We start from the raw sequence: 21,805 nt of genomic DNA on the forward strand, positions 1-21,805 counted from the left end.
CTGCCAGTGCCCATCATTCCTAGACAGAGACCGTCCACCCCGGCTCTTCCCCTGTTGGGAAGCACAGCTCTGAGAGGCCCTGTCCTTGCACCCTCTGCCCAGTCCAAGACATCGGAGGGAAATAGAGAGGCCTCTGTACCTGGGAACCTGGGGATCTACTGTGGTGTGTCAGCCAGGTTTCCCTTGACACCCCAAGTTCTGACTACTCCAGGTCTCCCCACAAAGGGAGTACTTCACAGCAGCAGCTTCCCCACCTCCCCTCCCCCCGCCGACTAAGGAGCCCCGAGGAGATACGTAAGCTGAAGTGTTCAGTGCTCCCTTCTCTTGGGAGAAGGCCCAGACCCACACCCGCCTGTGCCGCTGTCTGCATGTGGAAGCAAATTTCAAGGGAAGCGTTCAAAGCTCAGGAGCTCCTGGTCATATCACAGTCAATCACCCCTGGGGATGTACCCTGTGAACCTACTTTTATTACAGGATTCACCTCAATCACCAACTCCCGTAGAAATGAAGTTCTTCTCTCAGGAAGTACCATAGAACCAGGAAAGCGATGTTGGCACGTACACTTTGAGGCAATTTCTCACTGTTACCTAAAAATAAAACAGCACAACTTCTAAACCATCTCTGAAAAAAAATTTTTTTTCAGCCAATGGTAGGCAAAAGTGGGAAGCCATAGGGATTTGCCATCTGTTGCCCTGTCCTATCTTTTTATTTTTGCATTTTTGTCCCTTGCCCTAGGGATTGGAATCTCCCGTTCTCAAATTATCTCTGCCAAATCTGGAAAGATTCTTTTTTTTAATAGATCAAGTCTTGTTAGTCTTTTTGTAGTTTTTTAAAATTTATTTATTTTATTATTTATTTATTTTGGCTGTGCCGGGTCTTAGTTGCAGTATGCATGCGGGATCTGGTTCCCAGCCCAGGGTTCGAACCTGAGTCCCCTGCATTGGGAGCAAGGAGTCTTACCCACTGGACCACAAGGGAAGTCCCTGGAAAGATTCTGATGTTGGTCATTTATGCTTTTAATTCCTACTGTACTCTTTAGACTACTGAGATAATTTCGATGTCGTTGGTCTCCAACACTTGAGCTGTGGCCACCAGAGTAAAAGAGAAAGCCCAGATGATAACAGAGTAATTCTAAATTGCAAAATTCTTAAAAGAAAATTCTCAGAAAAGAGCTGTTTTAGCAGGACATTTCAAAAAATACATCAGTTTTCGGGAATTCCCTGGTGGCACAGTGGTTAAGAATCCGCCTGCCAATGCAGGGGACCTGGGCCGCTAAGATCCCACATGCTGCGGAGCAACTAAGCCCGTGCGCCACAACTACTGAAGCCCACGCACCTAGAGCCCATGCTCTGCAACAAGAGAAGCCACTGCAATGAAAGGCCCACACACCGCAACGAAGAGTAGCCCCTGCTCGCCGCAACTAGAGAAAGCCCGCACTCAGCAATGAAGACCCAACACAGCCAAAAATAAATAAATAAAAGTAAATAAATTTAAAAAAAAATAGAATAAAATAAAAATACATCAGTTTTCTTCTCAGTTAAATCAGAGTCTCCTTCAAGTGGAAATAGCTGCATTGACAATGTATCTTCAGAGAGTGAATTGGTAGAGATGATAAAGGAGTGAGCATGAAGTAGAAGCTAAACTATGCCACCTATGCAGACGGCTGGAATTGAAAAGCTGCAGCAACTACTCAATTTGATAATGGTACAACTGACAGAGATCCACTCAACAATTTTAGTGGTGCTTGTCTGCAGCAAATGAAATGAAAAACTTAGAGCTGACTCAAAGGAGGAAGCTAACCTACTCAATAAAACAAAAGTTGATCTTCTGTTAGACAGCTTCTGTTGCAGACGGTAAAACTATCCTATTTGGACAAGGTTGAAAGGACAAAGCATATGTCTTGATAGAAACCTTTCTATGAAATGTTTGCAGAAATCTTGAAACTGGAAGAAAGAAGAATGATGTTAAACACATCAAAATGAGGATCTGGTTATTAAAACTTAATATATGATCAAGCAGCATTTTACGGGCTTAGAGCAGTGGTGTGCTGGCAAATGTTTAACTGGGTCTCTGGGAGGATAAAGCTCCAGTCTGTGGCTTTTGCCACGACATCGCTAAATACAGAGTTGTGAAGAGGTGTGCAGCCACACACCATAGATAGTATTTCCTCCATACAGATAGATAAGCGTCAGCAGAAACATCCTCAAGAGCACAGATAATAGTACAGTAATTAGGAAGTGTTGAAATGAGTTTAGAGTACTTATTACCAATGTTTTTATTTTTTAAATTGATTTTTTTTTTACAATTAATTAATTTAATTAATTTATTTTTGGCTGCAATGCGGTGCACAGGCTTCTCATTGCGGTGGCTTCTCTTGTTGTGGAGCCCAGGCTCTAAGCCCGCAGGCTTCAGTAGTTGTGGCTCGCGGGGTCTAGAGCGCAGGCTCAGTAGTTGTGGCGCACGGGTTTAGTGGCCCCGTGGCATGGGATCTTCCCGGACCAGGGCTCGAACCCGTGTCCCCTTCATTGGCAGGCGGATTCTTAACCACTGCGCCACCAGGGAAGCCCTACCTTTGTTTTTAATGTAATTTATTTAATTGTAAGTTTATATAATTCAATTTTAAATAATGGCCATGTTTAAAAACCAGCTCATAAAATCCCTAAAAAATTAACGAGCAACTCCAGCACACCACTAGGCATGAAGGTTAAATCAAAAGGCAAAAAGCAGCAGACACAAGGGAACCTTGCAGTACCAGAATGACTATATTATTGTATTTCTAGGCATAATACATTAAGAAAAGTTGAAAAATGAAAGTGGAAATAGAAATCCTAGTGCTTACAAATGTAAAGTACCACAGGAACTTTTCTATACTGTACTGCATGTAGGAAAGCATGGGTATTAATAAAGAATCCAGGAGAAGAAAGTAAAAGGAAATACACAGATGGGGCTGTCATCACCAAAGCATGTGTTAGAATGGGATGAAGAAATAGGAGAAAAGGAAGAAAAACATGCAGCTGGGCAAATACAGGGCAACCTGAAAGATTCAACGCAGCCCTTTTGTAATTTGGAATAAGTTTTTGTACTTCAGAGTCTTAGACATCACAAAAGCTCTTGGAGTAAGAAACAAAATTTTGAAACATAAGTTAATTCACTTGCTTTATAGACTTGCTGACTTTCAAGGGAGACTGAGAGGAGAAAACATTTTCAAAATCCAAGGTAAGGAGCTGGGAAAACAATCACTTTCACTTTTTTCCTACACTGCAATCTTCCACTCTGAAAAATAGGTTAGCATTTGAAGGGGATCAGGATGTGCCCCCACTGTACCAGGAAGAGAACAACACTCATCATCAGAGACTGGGAGTCAACACTGAGATGAGTTTGCCTAAACAAACTTTATTAAAATAACCCTTATCTTCCATTAGTTCTCCAATACATTTTCTAGTCACTTCTCTACAATTTATTGTCCTTTGAACCTCAAATCCCCTTTCCTTTGTTAAAATGGTAATATGTCCCCAAGTCTAGACACTTCTTTAACTTTTCTGTGAACTCCTGTGCACATAAAAAACTAATAAATTTGTATTCCTTCTCTCCTGTTAACTCTTTTGTCAGTTAGATTCAGACCCCATTCATGAAACAAACCTAAGAGAGTAGAGGAAAAATTTTCCTCCTCCACACAGTAATGGTAACTCAGTGCCTTTCAAAGGTTGTCTAAAGGCTTAACTGTGCTTACTTGATATCAGGTGCACAGCCCATCACTAATATCCATTCTCTTTCCATGGCTGACATCACTAATCAAGCAGGGTACCTTTTCCCACTGAGCAAAATGTGGTCTCACGATCTCAACCCAGTAGACCAAGCTGCCATACAAGGTGCAACCTACTAGCCAATTCTGGCTCAGGCACGTCATCAAAAAGACCTTGAATAAATGAAGATCTGCTAAAAAGTAAAAACAACAGAAATTTCATGTGGTTATAAGAAACACACAGAAATAATCTAATCTACCACTGCAGAAAGTAATCAACTGCTTAAAGTCAAACTTACAGCTGCAGGGACTTCAAAACCAAAAGCTGCTGTTGCACTAATTGCAAAATTTTCATCTAATACACAAGGGCTTGGAATAGATCCTAACGGTTATTTTATCTCCATTAAAGGCAATTGGATAAGCAGGCCATTAACAGTAGATTCAGCTTCCGTGCTTGTGCCCAACAGGAAACATTTATATTTCAAGCCTTTAAAAAATTTACCATCATTTAGCCATAGTCAATAGATAATTGGTGAGGCTGATGCAGTAATAAATGCTTAATAGATAAATCTTCCCCATCTGTAATTCTTTAATAACAGGGATAGATTTCAGTGTACAGACTTCTAAAATACAACAGTCCTCCAAGGTCATTCTCTGTTCTAATATCCTTTGGACAATGAATACAATTTTTAATTCATGCAGACTTATAATTCTCTCACAATTTGATTATATTTTATCAGTTTGGGTGATTTCAATTAAACAAAATAGGAAAGATAGAAAATAGAGACCAAAGCCCAAAACTTTCAAAGTTTTTTTTTTAATGCAAAGAATGATAAAGAATCAGATTTGCTGTAAAATAGTTAGTGGGAAGCAGCCTCATAGCACAGGGAGATCAGCTCGGTGCTTTGTGACCACCTAGAGGGGTGGGATAGAGGGCGGGAGGGAGACGAAAGAGGGAGGAGATATGGGGATATATGTATATGTATAGCTGACTCACTTTGTTATAAAGCAGAAACGAACACACCATTGTAAGGCAATTACACTCCAATAAAGATGTTAAAAAAATCAGATTTGTTGCACGAGGACTCAATTGTTAGGTAATTAATAAATAGTAAGAAAACTTTCAAGAACAGTGACCAACAATGGGTCCGTTTTCATCCAAGTTCCCACAGATCACTTCTGAGAATGCTTTCAAGTCAATCTGAACAAAAGTAACCTCCTTTCATAAAGAAAAGAAGAAAAAGAAAAAAATATATACAATTATCACAAGAGCACAGGCATTATCACACTAACATAAAGCAAATGAAAGTCAGAAAGAATGAAGAAAAAGTATGGAGAACATGGCTCAAAAAGGTATTCTTAAAAGAGGACTTCAAGTAAATGTTTCTTTGCCCAAATAAACGTAAATACAGTGGAGGAGATCTGTTGGTTTTGTAGTGAAGACAGGAACAAGCTGTGGTGTCCCATGCTCTGTTCCTTCTGGAGGCGTCATTATTGGCAGACCCTCTGTAAAGCTAAATACGGGTCAGAAGGGCTTAAAATATTGTCAAAGGTTCTGCCACATAGGAATCTAGAAAAATGGTACAGATGAACTTATTTGCAAAGCAGAAATAGAGTCACAGATGTAGAAAACAAACTTACAGTTACCAAGGGGGGTAAGGGAGGGTGGGATGGATGAATTGGGAGATTGGGATCGACATATATATACTACTATATATAAAATAGATAACTAATAAGGACCTACTGTATAGCTCAGGGAACTCTACTCAGTGCTCTGTGGTGACCTAAATGGGAAGGAAATCTAAAAAAGAGGGGATATATGTATATGTATAACTGATTCACTTTGCTGCACAGCAGAAACTAACACAACATTGTAAAGCAACTATACTCTAATAAAAGTTAATAATAATAATAAAAGGTTCTGCTACATAATTTGAAAGTGAGTTCTCCAAAAAAACAATTATTCCCTCCCAAATGGTTAATCTGTTTCCAACACACCACACACAGAGAGAAAACCTAAAAACTCAAAAAGAAGGAAACTGAGAACAAATGGACATAATAAACATTTTTGGTTTAAAAAATCACGGAGTGCTTAAGTTTATTAAATGACATTTTACCCCATAGAGAAATTTTGACTCAGGAAGGTAAAGTTAGTGGAAAAGAAACATAAATGAACCATACAGATCCATATTACTCCTTAACTAGGGTGGGAAATTGCTTATCTCTGTGTTAACAAAGATAAAACACCTAACCAGAGAAAAACACTCATTATGATCAAAACAGATTTATCATGAATAAGCACTGGTGGATAATATATGAAAAATTTTAGTCCATTACTATTAATTGCACAAAATGCCCATGTTAATTAGCTACTTATAAAGGGCATTCCTTTAAACATTTTGTAAGAAAAAGGCCTTTTGAAGGGATAATGAAAGTTCTATGTAAGTCACATAAAACCAAGCAATTATATGCCTATGCCCGTAGATTTCATAGTGAAGACAGGAACAAGACGGCTGCCCTCTCTCATTTTCTTAAGGGCTCATCATTATAACCCCAGGGATGGCTGGGAGAAATCATCCCAGATCATTCTACATGATGACCCATGAACTTTGCCTTCTTAAAGGGATGCTATAATGCAACCCATTCCATGGAATGCAAGTTCTTTATAATTTCTGAAGTCGCAGGCTTCAAAATTAATTGCATGCAATTATTATTTGGTCAATGTCCCTAATTCTGTTAAATTTGTAATTACTCAAAGCAGATATTGACATCTTTGAAACAATGGGACAGAAGTTCTCAGATTTCTAATTTGAATATGAACAAGTAAATAGAATTCATTTATCTAGTCAGTATTTATGGACTGCCCTCTATATGCCAAGCACTGATCTAGGCACTGGGATTCAGATATGAACAAGACAATTTTCCTGCCCTCACAGGGCTTACTTTCATTCTTGGAGGTGTAGAGATACAAACATTTGTAGACAGTGATTGGTGTTACAAAGTGAATAAAACAGTGATAGGATGGAGGCTACTGGCGTATTGGCTGTTAGGGCTGTCCTTCAACCCCTGTCTCATTCCCACCCCACCTTGCTTCTGCTTCATTCCTCTCTGCAGTGAACTTTCTCCACCTCTCTGTTCCATATCTGGTGTAGACGGCTACTCCACAGCCCTCCAGTTCACATCTTCCTGGTTTAAGAAGAGAATACGAATACCAATTCCTGGAGCAGAGAATCTGGCCCATCTTGGGTCAGGGGTGCAACCCCTAGTCCAATCAACTACTATAGTCAAGACAGGAACATTTCGAAAAGATAAAGTTTACTTGCAAAGAGTACAAGGGAACAGCCTTCCCAGATTAAAACAAAAACGAAAACAAAAAAACCCACACAAGTATTTGAAGGAAAAGAAACTCAAACTACAAAGGTTATGACAGTTACACTTGTCTGCTCATGGTGGGAAAACAGCAACTTTCCCACATGACTATCAGTTTCACAAAGGTCATGATGTATCTTTAGATAGCAGCATGGCAAAAATCAGGGACAAAATTATTTTGGCTAGGGAGTCCAGGTTTACAGGAAATAGTTAAGGCTTTATTATTGGAGATCAGAACCAGTCAGAATGACTCCAATTGTTTTGGTTTATCTCAGGGTGCAAAGCTTTGTCCCGAATTTGATACGTAAAGTGCTCAGTTATACTGGAAGCAAGACCAAGTGTCAGCTTTTGTATCTACAATTCACAAGCTACAAACATAGCAGCCAGGGCCCATCCCCCGCTAAAGGAGGCAGTTAAGGGGGTTGCTCTGAGCTGAACAGACTTCCAAAAGAAAATGTTTACTGCTGCCTGGCCATGCTAAGCCAGGTGAAGCCTAATTACATAGCCACAGAAGACTATATTGCAGATTTCTAAGTCTTCACATTTGACTAGTACTTTCTATAAAACACCTTTACATGCCTATTTTTTAAAATAAGTACTTATTTATTTGGCTGTGCCGGGTCTTAGTTGCAGCATGCCTGCGGGATGTAGTTCCCTGACCGGGGTTCGAACCCAGGCCCCCAGCATTGGGAGTGCAGGGTCTTAACCACTGCACCACCAGGGAAGTCCCTCATGCCTATTCATACAGTCAATCCTCAAAATTCTGTAAGAAAAGAATACTAGTTAAAACTTATTAAGCACTTTAGATATGTGCCATCAGTTCTCGAGCATTTACAAGCATTGTTCTCACATCTTTACATATATTAACTCTTAGTAATTCACTTAATCCCCATATTATGCCTATGAACATAAGGTACGATTACTATCTCATTTTACAGGTAATGAAATTGAGGCACACAGGGGTTGAGTAATTTGCTCCCAGTCACACAGCTTAAAAGTGGTGTAGTTGGAATCTGACCCCAAGTAACCCAGCTCTAGAGTCCATGCTTTTACTCACTGTTCTACACCAGGGATCCCCAACCCATTTGCCATGGACCGGTACTGGTCCGTGGCCCGTGGCCCGTCAGGAACCGGGCCGCACAGCAGAGGGTGATCGGCAGGTGAGCGAGGGAAGCTCCATCGGCCGCTCCCCATTGCTCCCCATCGCTTGCATCACTGCCTGAACCTTCCCCCCACTGCTGCCCCCATCTGTGGAAAAACTGTCTTCCATGAAACCGGTCCCTGGTGCCAAAAATTTGGGGACCGCTATTCTACACAGCCTCTCTAGAAATGAATGTTATTCCAATTTTACAGATGAAGAAATAATCAGTACTCAGAGATTAAGGTACTTGCTGAAGGTCAATAATAGGATAAGTGACCTCAAGTCACTTGAGTCTAATGACCTAGAATAAGATGAGATTTTAAATCCAGTCCTTTGACTTTAAGCCAGGTTTCCTTCAATACTAACAATAACAGCAGCAGCAACAGTTGACAATTATACAGGGCCTACCACATGCCAGGCACTGTTCTATATACTTTACATACATAACTAATTTAATCCACAGCTCTATGACATAGATACTATTATTAGTCTCATTTCACGGAAGAGGAAATTGAGGCGTAGAGAGGTTAAATAACTTGCTCAAGGCCATACAGCTGGAAAGTGGCAGAGTCGGGATTCAAACTCAGGCAGTCTATCTCCAGAATCTAGACTTCTAACCACTAACCACGTCTTACACTGCCTCTTCATGCTCTACAACCATCTTCCTCAGCAGGATCAGTAAGGGAAAAGATGGAGGTGAAGGACACTAACATTTACTGGTTATACTTTCACATGTGATTCACTGTCCCTCCCTCTCAGGCCTGTTCCCACTGAAGGATTATACTCTGCATTGACATTAGTTTGGCCATGATTTAGCTTTGGCCATTGAAATATGAATGAAAGTGATGCCACTTCTAAGCAGAAGTTCTAAGAGCCACCGTGAGGTTCTGCCACCCTCTCTTTTCCCTTTGCCAAGAGACCTGCCTGTCCGAGGAAGAACCTGCTTCTTTAGTGTTGGTCTTTGAATGACGATTTGGGGCAGAGTACAGATGACATGCTAAGGACACGAACATGAACAAGAAGTATCCTTGGGAGACTTCTCTGGTGGCACAGTGGTTAAGAATCCGCCTGCCAATGCAAGGGACACTGGTTTGATCCCTTGTCCAGGAAGATCCCACATGCTGCAGAGCAACTAAGCCCGTGCGCCACAACTACTGAGTCCATGCGCCACAACTACTGAAGCCCATGTGCCCTAGAGCCTGTGCTCCAAGACAAGAGAAGCCACCGCAACAAGAAGGCCGGCACCACAATGAAGAGTAGCCCCTGCTCGCCGCAACTAGAGAAAGCCCATGCGCAGCAACAATGACCCAACGCAGCCAAAATTAAAAAGAAAAAGAAATACGGTTCAAGAAAACGAAAGTATGCAGCATCCCATGATCTCCACTTCCTGGTACTCATGCCTCTGTGTAATCCCCTCCCAAGAGTGGGCAGGACCTGATCTGTTTCTAACCAATCGACTACAGCATGGTGATGAACGTCACGCCTGTGATTATATTACTTTAATTTTATTTACTTTTGGCTGCACTGGGTCTTCGTTGCTGTGTGCAGCTTTCTCTAGGTGTGGCGAGCAGGGGCTACTCTTCGTTGTGGTGCCCGGGCTTCTCACTGCGGTGGCTTCTCTTGTTGCAGAGCACGGGCTCTAGGCGCGCGGGCTTCAGTAGTTGTGGCTTGCAGGATTAGTTGTGACGCAGCATGTGGGATCTTCCTGGACCAGGGATTGAACCATGTCCCCTGAATTGGCAGGCGAATTCTTGACCACTGAGCCACCAGGGAAGTCCCTATATTACTATGTATAAAACACAGTCTTGCTGGCTGACTGGGGCTAGAGCTTTCCATTGCTGGCTTGATGAAGTCAGCAAGCATGTTGAGGGAGCCCATGAGGCAAGGAACTAGGGGTGACCGTTAGTTGCTGAGGGCAGACTTCCGCCAACTGCCAGTAAGAAACTGAAGCCCTCAGTTCTACAACTGTAAGGAATGTATTCTACCAACAACGTGAATGAGTGTTGGAAGCTGATCCTCCTCCAGTTGAGCCTGCAGATGAGAATACAGCCTGGCTGCCACCTTGATTGAGGCCTTGGGACCAAAAGCAGAGGACCTAGTTAAGCTGTGCCCTGACTCCTGACCCAACTAGGGAGATAATAAATGTGTGTTATTTTAAGCCACTAAATTTGTAGTGCAGTGTAGAAACCTAGGTAATACTTAAGCTTTTATTCAGCTCATCCTGCTTTTAAACAGGCTAACCATTTTTGCTGCAAAACAGTTGCCTATATATTTTTTTTTTTACAGGCTTTATTTATGCAACCTCATTTTGGGTCTAGAACACGAGGGTAAAAAAGAATCAGAAAGTTCCACTCCATATCCACCACAGCAACTAGTTTGCATCTCACCTTCTCCCTGATACTAGGCAACAAGTTATTTCACAGGGTATTGGCATGAAATGTCACAGAGAGGTGACAGAACTTGTTAAGAGTTACAAAATGGTTTTACCCCTTTAGATACCCACTAGATTCAGAGAATAATACAGTTATTTAAATAAATCTAGAATTAAAAGGCAGAGCTGAAAAAAGACTAGCAAAGTAGATACTGGGACTCACTTGTTTACATTCTCATGGTAGAAAAACATAATTACAAAGTGGTCTCACGTTTTTGTAAGGAGCAAAATCAAGAGTAACATATAACTGTAGTAAGGTCAATGTTTAAGCTTTTTCAAACTAAAACAACTAGTCACGGTTGCTTAGAATGAATATGGAAAAACCTATGTCTAGACAAAATGAGTCAATCCGCAGGAAGGGAAACCACATTTAAGATAGGTATGTGTCATACCTTAATGTTTTTCTCTCTGGAAACTTTTTTTTTTTTTTTTCTGTACATGGGCCTCTCACTGTTGCGGCCTCTCCTGTTGCAGAGCACAGGCTCTGGACGCGCAGGCTCAGCAGCCATGGCTCACGGGCACAGCCGCTCCACGGCATGTGGGATCTTCCCGGACCGGGGCACGAACCCGTGTCCCCGGCATCGGCAGGTGGACTCTCAACCACTGCGCCACCAGGGAAGCCCTCTCTGGAAACATTTTAATTTTCATTTTGAAAGGTTATAGAAAATCCTAAAGTTTCTGAGTTGTAGACATAGAAAAACTGCAAGAATAACTTTAGAGTTTCTGGAAGGGAAGCAAGTCACTAACCCACAAAAGGCACAATTTGATAAAATAACTTGCATTAAAATAAAACCTCTCAAAGGATATAATGTAATTGTAAACAGATATTTTATTTAGATAAATATCTTCTATTTGGTTAGAAGACAGATTCCTCAAAACAAACAAAAACAAAAACCAACCAAACAAAAAAACCCACAGTTTAATTAGGTTCACTAGTAAAGAACTAGTCTACGTTAATAGAATAATGTGTTTCACTAAAGCTGTTTGAAAAGAGTTTAAGTTTTCATTTTCCAAAATTGCAGTAGGAAATCAGTTTAAAGGTCAGAGCTTGCTCAGTTTTCCCCTTAATTCCAAGGCTCCAATTTGCTCTGGAGTAAGATGATTTCGTTACTCATTTAATATTTCTTAAGCTCCATCCCCACCACTGAAGGCTGAATTGCCCAAAGGCTCAGTTCTTGGCTGCCTTCTCTCTACACTCACTCCCCATAAGAACTTATCCTACTGGGTGGACTTAGATTCCATCTCTACACTATTTTTTCCAACACAAATGAGCTCCAAACTGCCTACTGAACATCTATCTATTAGTATAAATCTATCTACTTGGGTCTCAGATTTAGCAAGCCTAACACACAACTCTAGATCTCACCCCAAACCTGTTCCTCCCGCCTTCCCCCAGGAGTTAATTCTTGTCTTGCTCCTCTACTCCCCAGACACATGCAATTCATCAACGAACCCTCTCAGCTCTACCTGTAAAATGTATCCCAAATCCTACCACTTTAGACACCTCCACCCCCACAGTGCAGTCTGAACTACATCTGCTTTTGCTTAGATGGGGCCAATAGCTTCCTACCTAGTCGCCTGGCTTTCTTTCTTGGCCTCCTCCCCATAGACAATTCTCGACCTAGTGGAGAAAGTAATCTATGAATACAAATCAGATCTAATTGCTCCTCTGGTTAATGCAAGCTCCCTTCCAGAAGCTACAAAGCATTTGACATTGTCTTATGTACTTGTTTACTGTTTTCTCCTCCAGAACGTAAGTTATATGAGGAAGGGACTTTGTCTCATTCATATCCCCAGTGCCTACAAGCAGTACTCAGCACATTATACACTCAGTAAATATTCATTGAATGAATTAATACATTTTGCTGTAACAGTAAAGATTTTGGTTCTGATGAACGTTATGAGGCCCTTACCTGGCCACAAAAAAAAAACCCACAAAACTTTCAAACAAGGGTTTGATCTTCTCTCAGCATAATTTTAAAGTAGTAACTTAAGACTCTAAAATGTGAGCTGTTACTTTTACCTTTTGTAGTAACCTTGGATTATTCTTTCCTTTCCAATGTGCTAGAAGTGTAAACTACACTTGAATAAAACTTCAAATAAGGACAAATATGCTTTGTGCTTCATGACTGCTCCACTGTTATAGCTCTCAATACATGGAAATAGCCTTTAATGTGAGGGCTGACAAATGGGCAGAGGAAAGAACACGTGCAAAAGCGAAGTGAGAAATGAAAAAGCGGGATGTATACCATGATGGCAAATGTCTTGGTATGGTTCTAAAGTATACTTGAAGGGAGCTAAACTAGATAGTGGTAGAGCACAAAGAGTCTTATCCACATGGCTAAGGGCTCCAAACAGTAGGCAACTGCAATCTCTTTGGCTCCTATCTGCATTTCAGAAAGCTTATTGTAGTGAATATGGAGGATGGCCTGCAGAGGCCGCAACCTGCAGAGGCGGCAATATGGAGGCGCAGAGACCAGTTTAGGAGGCTCCAGAAGCAATCCAGGCGAAGACAGACAGACAAACAAACAAAACCCAAAAAACTACAGCTATGTTAGGAAGGTGTCCGTTTGGGCTCCAGGCTGGACTGTGCAGTTTTGAGGTCTTCTTGTGTCTTCTCTACTCCAAGCCAGCCTGAGTGACTGAACTTTGGCAAACTATCACTGATTTTGCAGATGTTTCTTTCTGAAGATATTTGGTATTCCATTATTTCTGGAAGTATTACTCTTACTTGACACATTTTTCCTTATCCTTGTAACATTAGCCTGAAATGTTCACTACGTGGTGTCAAGTTTAGGAAAACTTCACACGGTCTGAGCTGGTCCAGTAAAAATCATGTGGTTCTCTGATGGCAGATGCCATCTCAGGATGGCATGGCAGCGGCGGGATTAGGCAGGGGCGCGGTGCAGTATTCACGGGTGCTCTGTAACACACAGCCATCTCCCCTTTCAAGACATGTGAAGATACTTCTTTCAAAAGTCTGTGCCCCTTAGTGGACTGCTCAAATGATTCCTGAAGCCAGGAGGCAGATGATATACATAATGCCCCAACTCTTGCTGTCTTGCCTTTAAGAAAGCCTACTTCTTTAAATAGAAATATTGTGAAGAAAGAACTCCAATGCTCAATTTAGAAACATCCAAACCCTTCTCCAACTTCTGCTTTTGTTCCAATTAGCCCCCTCCGATCTTACGGAATCCTGATTATTGGCTGTAAATGATAAGATTGCTGTTATCATGCAGTTATAGCAAAGTCCTTTTAGTAAGAGAAGGACTCCTTTCACCACTTCCCTCTGCCTCATCTTGTACAAAGACTACTACTCTCAAAATCTAAAAAAGGGAACCATGACGAGGGATTAGGTGAACATAATATCTATTTTTATTACGAAAACATTAAAGTTTGACACATTGCTTCATTGCTTTTTAAAAATCTATTATCTGACTTAAACCTATTCAGCAAAAATGCCAATAAATTATATAAACCATAGTTTGGATCTTTGTAAAACTAGGAACATAATATGTTTTATAATAATCAAACAATAATACTAATTCTGAGCTGTATGAGCTGTTAACTTGTAATCTGTTTTAATGTTTAGCTTAAAAATAAAACCAAAACCAAACACATGCTGATACACTGTCGCAGAAGTTTCTCAGAAACACCCTCCTCTTCACTGTGTGCTAATATCCTTCTTCTTCACTGAGGTTCAGAATGCAGCCATATCAAGTGTCAAGGCACTCATTCTACATTGTCCTATCCTACTCACCTTAGGAGTCACATTGGATGGAGGGCTGATGATATATTATCCCCCAGAATAATGCTATCTTGCCTTTAAGTAAATCCATTCCTTTAAAAGGAAATCATTAGCTAAGAACTCCAATACTGAATTTAGAAACAGTGATTCCAACACACATTAAATCAATCGTGTTAGTATTTAAAGTCACAAATTCTGAAAAGTAAAAATAGCAGACAAATACAGAACTTATATAAACAACCAATGAACTAAAGGCAAAGAGCATTGCCACCACATGCCTGAAAATATTATATTTTTGGTGTCTGAAGCTCTTTGCAAATTATATTTTGGGACAGTCCAGTTCAATAAAAGATGTGTGTTCTACATGAAGTCAGAATAACAGGATTATCAACATGGGTGGTGGCTTCATTTTAAAAATACATCAATAGTTGTATTAGTGAATGTCTGCCACTTGGTTTCTAAATCTTTACTTCCTGTGGAGGCAAACCAAAGCACTGTCTTAAGACTCCGTCTTCAAAGTTACAATGTAACCCCTATCATTCCTAGAGATTGTAAAGCTAGATATGACCCTGTTCCTTGCTGTCATCTTCATCTTCATCATCCTCATCATCTTGGTCTCCGGATTCAAGTTCATCCTCTTCTTCAACCTAAAGGGAAAATATATACATTTAACATTGAGGATTTGCTCACTTCACATTCAACACATAATGATATCTACTCTGTTGATACATTCTTTATTCCAGAAATTAAAGTAGATTACAGGCCATCTGATTTCCTTGATTTAATGTTCAAGGATCCCTGCCATTTTTAACATGACACGAGATACATAGGTTAACTTGCTGCCAGATGGCTACACCTCTCTACACACAAACCTGAATCAACACGGCAAAAGAGGACGACACATTTGGATAGTGGGAGTCTTGTCACCACAGGAGCAATCAAATCAATTCACTTTCTAGGCTCAGAGCCCCAAAGAGAACAGTTAACAAACGCTGGAAACTGCATCTAATCTGTGTCTTAAGTCAATTCACTGAATACCATAAGAGCGGTGCAGATGATACCACGTTCACGTACCTACAGATCTCTGCCTGTCGTATCAATATATAGGCACAACATTCCCATGTCAAGGTACAATATTTAAAAATACATCATAAAGAAACACAATATAAATCATTTTTGGAAACAATGCAATCTTACTGGATGACCAAGTTCCTTGAGTTTATTCTTTAATGAAAATATTTTCTGATCCTGATCAGCCAACAGCACCAAGAGATCATCTTGTTCTTTTTTAGAATCTGTAATGTCCACCTCAAGCTTGTTTTTCTCATTTTGTAAAATGGCAATGGTACTGTTAGATGAATCCAGCTGCTCTTTAATAGCAGTTCTTTCCTCAGACAGAGCTTTAATTTCATTCTAGGAAAAGAAAGGTGAAAATCACTAATCTAAAATTAGTATTCACTCTCCTAGGGTTTTAACAAATATGTTCTTTCTTTGATAAATTGCTGCACTTGTCTAGTCTGAAGAATTTGGGGTTAGGGGTTGGGGGAACAGGAGGTTTAAAACACACACACACACACACACACACACACACTCATCTAGTAACATGAGAATTTATGTTAGGCTATACATCAAAGATGGTTACTGTAAAAAATAGAGTTTAACAACCAAAAATAGTTTTAATCACCTATTCCTCAAAAAATCCTACCATTTCAGATAATCAGAGGGATAAATAAAGACATAAAACATTTTATAACAGAAGCCTAGTTAGCATCAGAATTAGAATTGAAGTTTAAAAATAAAATTCTATCCAACTTCACACATACAATTAAATGGAAAAGAAAAATAGCTTCAAGTAAAGTCAATGGTTTAAAAATAAAATAATTTGGGCTTCCCTGGTGGCGCAGTGGTTGAGAGTCCGCCTGCCGATGCAGGGGACACGGGTTTGTGACGCGGTCCGGGAAGATCCCACATGCCGCGGAGCGACTGGGCCCGTGAGCCATGGCCGCTGAGCCTGCACGTCCGGAGCCTGTGCTCCACAACGGGAGATGTCACAACAGTGAGAGGCCCACGTACCGCAAAAAAAAAAAAAAAAAAAAAAAATTGACCACAATCCAAAAGGCAAAATCACACATTATCTTCCTTTTTCCATGTTTTAATTCCTATCTTTTTTTTTATTACTGTTACCTCATTCCTTTCTTCATGTTATCTATTTTGATTTCTCTGTCACACAAAAGGCTGGCAGGATTTAATATGCCTGTGTTCCTCAGCCTATGGAAAACCTACAGGTGGCTTGTGTATTAGTCAAATCTATACTCCTCGTTTCTTACTGTGATTAAAGACTGATAAGCAAACTTAACTATTTTTTTACTCTTACTAAAATTTATGTTTTTACTTTCAAAGTACATTCATATACATTCTTATTTTATATATTTAATACCACTGTTTGAAATGGCATTTAAAAATCTTCATTTGTGGGACTTCCCTGGTGGCACAGTGGTTAAGACTCTGCCTGCCAATGCAGGGGACATGGGTTTGATCCCTGGTCTGGGAAGATCCCACATGCTGCAGAGCACCTAAGCCGGTGTGCCACAACTACTGAGCCTGAGCTCTATAGCCTGTGAGCCACAACTACTGAGCCCATGTGCTGCAACTACTGAAGCCCACGTGCCTAGAGCCCATGCTCTGCAACAAGAGAAGCCACTGCAATGAGAAGCCTGTGCACCGCAACGAAGAGTAGCTCCCGCTCGCTGCAATTAGAGAAAGCCCGCACACAGCAATGAAGACCCAACACAGCCCAAACAAACAAAACAAAAAAAACCCCCTTCACTTGTGCCACCTTTAGTCATCCAAATAGGAATGGACGTATTGTGAGATAAAATTACACTCCATTAACTTTCTTCATAAATCTAAGGATTTGAGAAATTAAGTGAAATAAAATCAAATTTCCTGGAGTTCATTTCATATAATATGCAATGAGTAAAAGTTTCACCAAAACCAACCTTTAATTCTTTAGTTTCTTGTAATAATGCTGACAGTCTTCCTTCTACATCAGTAGTTTTTGTAGCTATTACAGTTTCACTCTCTCCTGGTATAGGAACTGATTTTGCCTGAAAGTAGAAATTGGAAAAACAAATGTTTCTTTACAGTTACAATCAAAACGAAATTCCAAAGATGATTTAATTTTCTAGCTATTTTGAAATTTTCTCTCCAATAACAGAAAGTCTAATTCTTTATGTATTTACCCACAATAAAGTGCTTTCCCTACATAGATAAGTTGCCCCTTCAGTGGAGCGGGAGGCTGAGTCAGGAGTGGCATGACATCAGCTCTCATCAGAGTATGAGGAAGGCTGGGTTAAGCAAATACCTTAAACTGTGGAAGGGGCTTTGGAACTGGTAGAGGCTAAAAGAATTTTGAGGTTCATGTTAGACAAAGTCTAAATTAGCTTGAAGAGACTGTTGATGGAAATACGGACATTCAAGGTAATTCCAGTAAGGGCTCATAAAGCTTTCTATAGAGAAAGCTTCTATGGTCTTAGTGAAAACATGTATCATCATAAACAGAATGTTGGTAGAAGTATGGATGTTAAAGGTTTTGGTGAGCTCTCAGAGATGAGGAACATGTTATTGGAAAGTGGAGGAAAGGTGATCCTTGTTATATATAATGTGGCAAAGAACTTAGCTGAATTGAGTTCTAGTGTTGCGAAAAGCAGAACTTGTGAGTGATGAACTATTTAGCTGAGGAAACCTCTAACCAAAGCATTAAAGGTGTGGCCTGGTTTCTCCTTGCTGCTTATAGTAAAATGTGAGAGGACAGAGATAAACTGAAGGAGGAACTGTTAAGAAAAGGGAATCAGAACTTGAAGATTCAGAAGATTCTCAGCCTATCCCTATTGCAATAAATGACAAAGCATGTTCTACTGAAACATCAGGGGTGTGGCTGGACAACCATTTGTGAAGCGGTTGGTTACTCGTGTAACACATGGACACAATCAACCATCTCTGTAGAAGCTGGAATAGAAATGTGGTTCCCCAGGAGGGATCCAGGGAGGACTCTGCTTGATGGCTTGGAACCCTGTGAATTGCATGGGTCACCAACAAGGTTTTTGACAATTTTATACCAGCAGAAAACCTGCCAGGTTAGAATGAAGGAGACAAAGATGGGGTGAAATATAAAATACCAACAAAATGAACCGTGAATAACTGATTAAACTGACCTGGTGAGTCTGACTATAATATGGCTGTCCTCATGGCCAAGAAGCCTATGTGACTGGAACTCTGGCTAACGGATAACCTGAATGGAAGGTGCTATCTGACAAATTTGCTTCTTTTCCACAGTGGCTGATAAATAACCTTCCAACCTTGTGTTTACTACCTTTGAGAACAAAAAAATAATTAACTTACAAATGCTTCTGTTTTCTGTAACAGCTCCTGCTTTTCTGTCTGTAGTCTGGTGATCTCAGAAGACTGTGAATTTAACTGAGACTTTAATGTTGCCAGTTCCTAAGAGACAAAAATAGTTAAGCTGTAACATTAAATAGCATTAATTTCATCAAGGAAATGTCTATTTACAGGAAGAAATAAAAAAGTATTTCCTTTCTTGGCCCTTCTCTCTCAAATCACAACTTCCAAGTTTTAAAATTTAAGTGGAAGAACTATTCTTGAACTTGGTGGGTTCAAGATGGAGAATTAAACGTGTAGATTAAACATGTTCACCTCTGCTTCCTTGTGAGATCCAATGTAAAAAATTATAAAGGGAGGGAGGAAGGGAACGAGAAAGGAAGGTGGGAAGGAGGTAGGGAGAGAGGGACGGTGGACGGGTGGGCAGGAGGGAGAAACCCACAAGGACAGAGAGTAAAAGAAAAGAGCAATAAATTGGGGAATTTCAGAAAGCAAACGACAGTGGTAACTGACTCAGCACACGTGAGACAGCTGAAATGCAGGCTGACCTTTTAGAAAGCCATGCTGCTACCTGACTTACAATGCCTAACTACCAAAGGGCCTGGGATGTTTTGGAAAGTGTGAGTAAAAATGGAGTCAAAAACAGCAGGGTTGGTTGAAAGCCGGCTTAGGAATAGACCACCAAATCCCTGTCCTACTCTCATGTATCAGGTAACTTTTCCTTTTCTCCTGGTGGAAGACTAAAGGTATATTATTTGAAAAGGGCAAAATAGGATGGTTTTAGACTTGGGGGCCACCAAACATAGATGAAAGCATTAGACTTCCCTAGCGGTCCAGTGGTTAAGACTCCATGCTCCCAATACAGGGGGCACAGGTTCGAGCCCTGGTTGGGGAACTAAGATCCTGCATGCCACACAGTGCGGCCAAAAAAATAAAAAAGTACTCTAGTGAAAGTGGCAGAATTAATTGAAAATTTATATATTACAGATGTTGAAATTTCCAAACTTCTTGCTCTCTCCCCCACACCCAGAAAAAGTACAGGAAAATAAAACAATTGTAACAGTGGTTCTCCACTAGGGGCTATCTTCCCCCACGATATCTGACAGTGTCTGGAGATATTGTGGTAAGTAGTGGGATGCTGTCATGTAGAAAGCATTTTTATTCTCTTAAAACTTTCTATCATGTACATACACGCCTTTTCTTGGATTGCTTTTTTTCAGTTATCAAAATGAGTCATGTAAACATGGAAATTATGAACCTTTTTGGTTTTCTTTTTATACCATATTTTACTACATATTATAAAAAACGAAACTGTCATTTAAAATATATCTTTGGGGCACTTCCCTGCTGGTGCAGTGGGTAAGACTCTGCGATCCCAATGCAGGGGGCCCGGGTCTGATCCCTGGTCAGGGAACTAGATCCCACATGCATGCCGCAACTAAGGAGCCCACGTGCCACAACTAAGGAGCCTGAATGCCACAACTAAGACCTGGCACAACCAAATAAATAAATAAATAAATAATATTTAAAATATATCTTTGGGAAACACAAAAAGTAAAAATTTTTACTTGGGATTTACAAACTAAGGGTATATATTAATAACTTAATTCCCTTTAATTTTAATATAGTTCTAGAATTAATAAAATCAAAATAGATATTGCTCTTCCTCACAAGAACAAAACATTATGGACACATATTAGAGACTTGTAAATCGTTAATGACAAATTATTATTATTATTTTTAAAAAACATAATTCAAGTAGATTGTAGAATCTACTCTGGGGTACAAAGACACTATCAAAATAAGACATTTTGTTTCTCTCTTTCTGATCATTCCCATCATATCAGGCATGTCAGTGGGTAAGGACCAGCTGGCTACTGGAGGGAGAAGGAAGTTAGTCCTAGCTTGGCCAGGCTGTTCACTTCTTTCTTTAGTAACACTTTTTTTTTTCTTTTAAAGAAACATATATTCCTTCTTCAAGAAAGGAAGGAAGGAGGGGAGGATGGAAGGAGGAAAAGGCTTATTTGCTTTTCTAAACAATATAAATTACTACAGCAGAAAAAGTATATTTTGCTTTTTAGCTAGAGTCATCTAATTGAGATATATACAAGTTTACTTCCTGTTTTTCCCTTTTCCAATTTTAAAAACCAACATTTTTCTGGATAGAATGACTTAAATGCCCAATATATTTAACCAACCAGTTATCAGGAAAATTAGGCATAAGACTTTATATCTTCATATTTGTGGCTTATAAATATATTTAAGGTTTCCTTAACTGTTAGTTTACTGATAATCTATAAATAATCTGGGTAAGATGCTGAGATCTGTTAAAAAGAACATCACTGAAAAATAAAAACACAATATAAAGCAAAATACCATTACTGTATAATTAAAACAGCTTCTGGATTTTCAAATGGCTGTCTTCACTATCAAATTTTGCTTACACCTGACAAAGCAGTTCTAGATTAATGGAACTGCAGTGCTGTTATGCTATTATAATTAAAATAAGACAAAACAGAGCTTGGATCAAGCTGAAAAATGACCTGTTTTAATTCTTCAATTTGTTCAGAATCTCTTGCTGAAGCTGTCGCTGAAGACTGTTCATTTGTGCCAGGTGATGTTTGGGACGATTTCTACAAAGAGCACAGAAATAAACTATGAAATAAATTCAGTTTAAAGAGACAGAAAAAAACCCAAAACTGTACATATGTAAGCTATGTCTGGTATACGTTTACCAAAAAATTTCACATTGACATGTGAAATTTTATACTCAAAATAACATTTCAACATAGCACATACTGTCTACAAATTTTCCATAGCTAATAAATTTATACTCATGCCAAGTAATTTATTAAATCTAGGCACTTAACTGAGGTCATATGAAGAAAGAGCATAAAAGCAGGTATTTATTGAGTGATTTCCATGTATTAAAAGAACCTTATACAGGGCTTCTCTGGTGGCACAATGGTTAAGAAT

At 39.8% G+C, this 21,805-nt stretch overlaps 1 protein-coding gene across 2 annotated transcripts in view; it reads right to left on the reverse strand.

Annotated features, from left to right (window-relative positions):
• Nucleotides 1–14,247: 14,247 nt before the first annotated feature.
• USO1 (USO1 vesicle transport factor) overlaps nucleotides 14,248–21,805 on the reverse strand; it is a 92,091-nt gene continuing 84,533 nt past the window's right edge. For both annotated transcript variants that reach the window (XM_060148005.1, XM_060148004.1), the window contains 5 exons: nucleotides 21,373–21,462; nucleotides 18,833–18,931; nucleotides 17,431–17,538; nucleotides 15,629–15,844; nucleotides 14,248–15,078 (listed from right to left, as the gene is read on the reverse strand). In XM_060148005.1, coding sequence (XP_060003988.1) covers nucleotides 14,989–15,078; nucleotides 15,629–15,844; nucleotides 17,431–17,538; nucleotides 18,833–18,931; nucleotides 21,373–21,462 — 603 coding nt within the window. In that variant the 3' untranslated portion in view covers nucleotides 14,248–14,988. The remainder of the gene's footprint in view (nucleotides 15,079–15,628; nucleotides 15,845–17,430; nucleotides 17,539–18,832; nucleotides 18,932–21,372; nucleotides 21,463–21,805) is intronic.

This window comes from Lagenorhynchus albirostris, chromosome 4 (genome assembly GCF_949774975.1).
Source record: "Lagenorhynchus albirostris chromosome 4, mLagAlb1.1, whole genome shotgun sequence".
NCBI lineage: Eukaryota > Metazoa > Chordata > Mammalia > Artiodactyla > Delphinidae > Lagenorhynchus > Lagenorhynchus albirostris.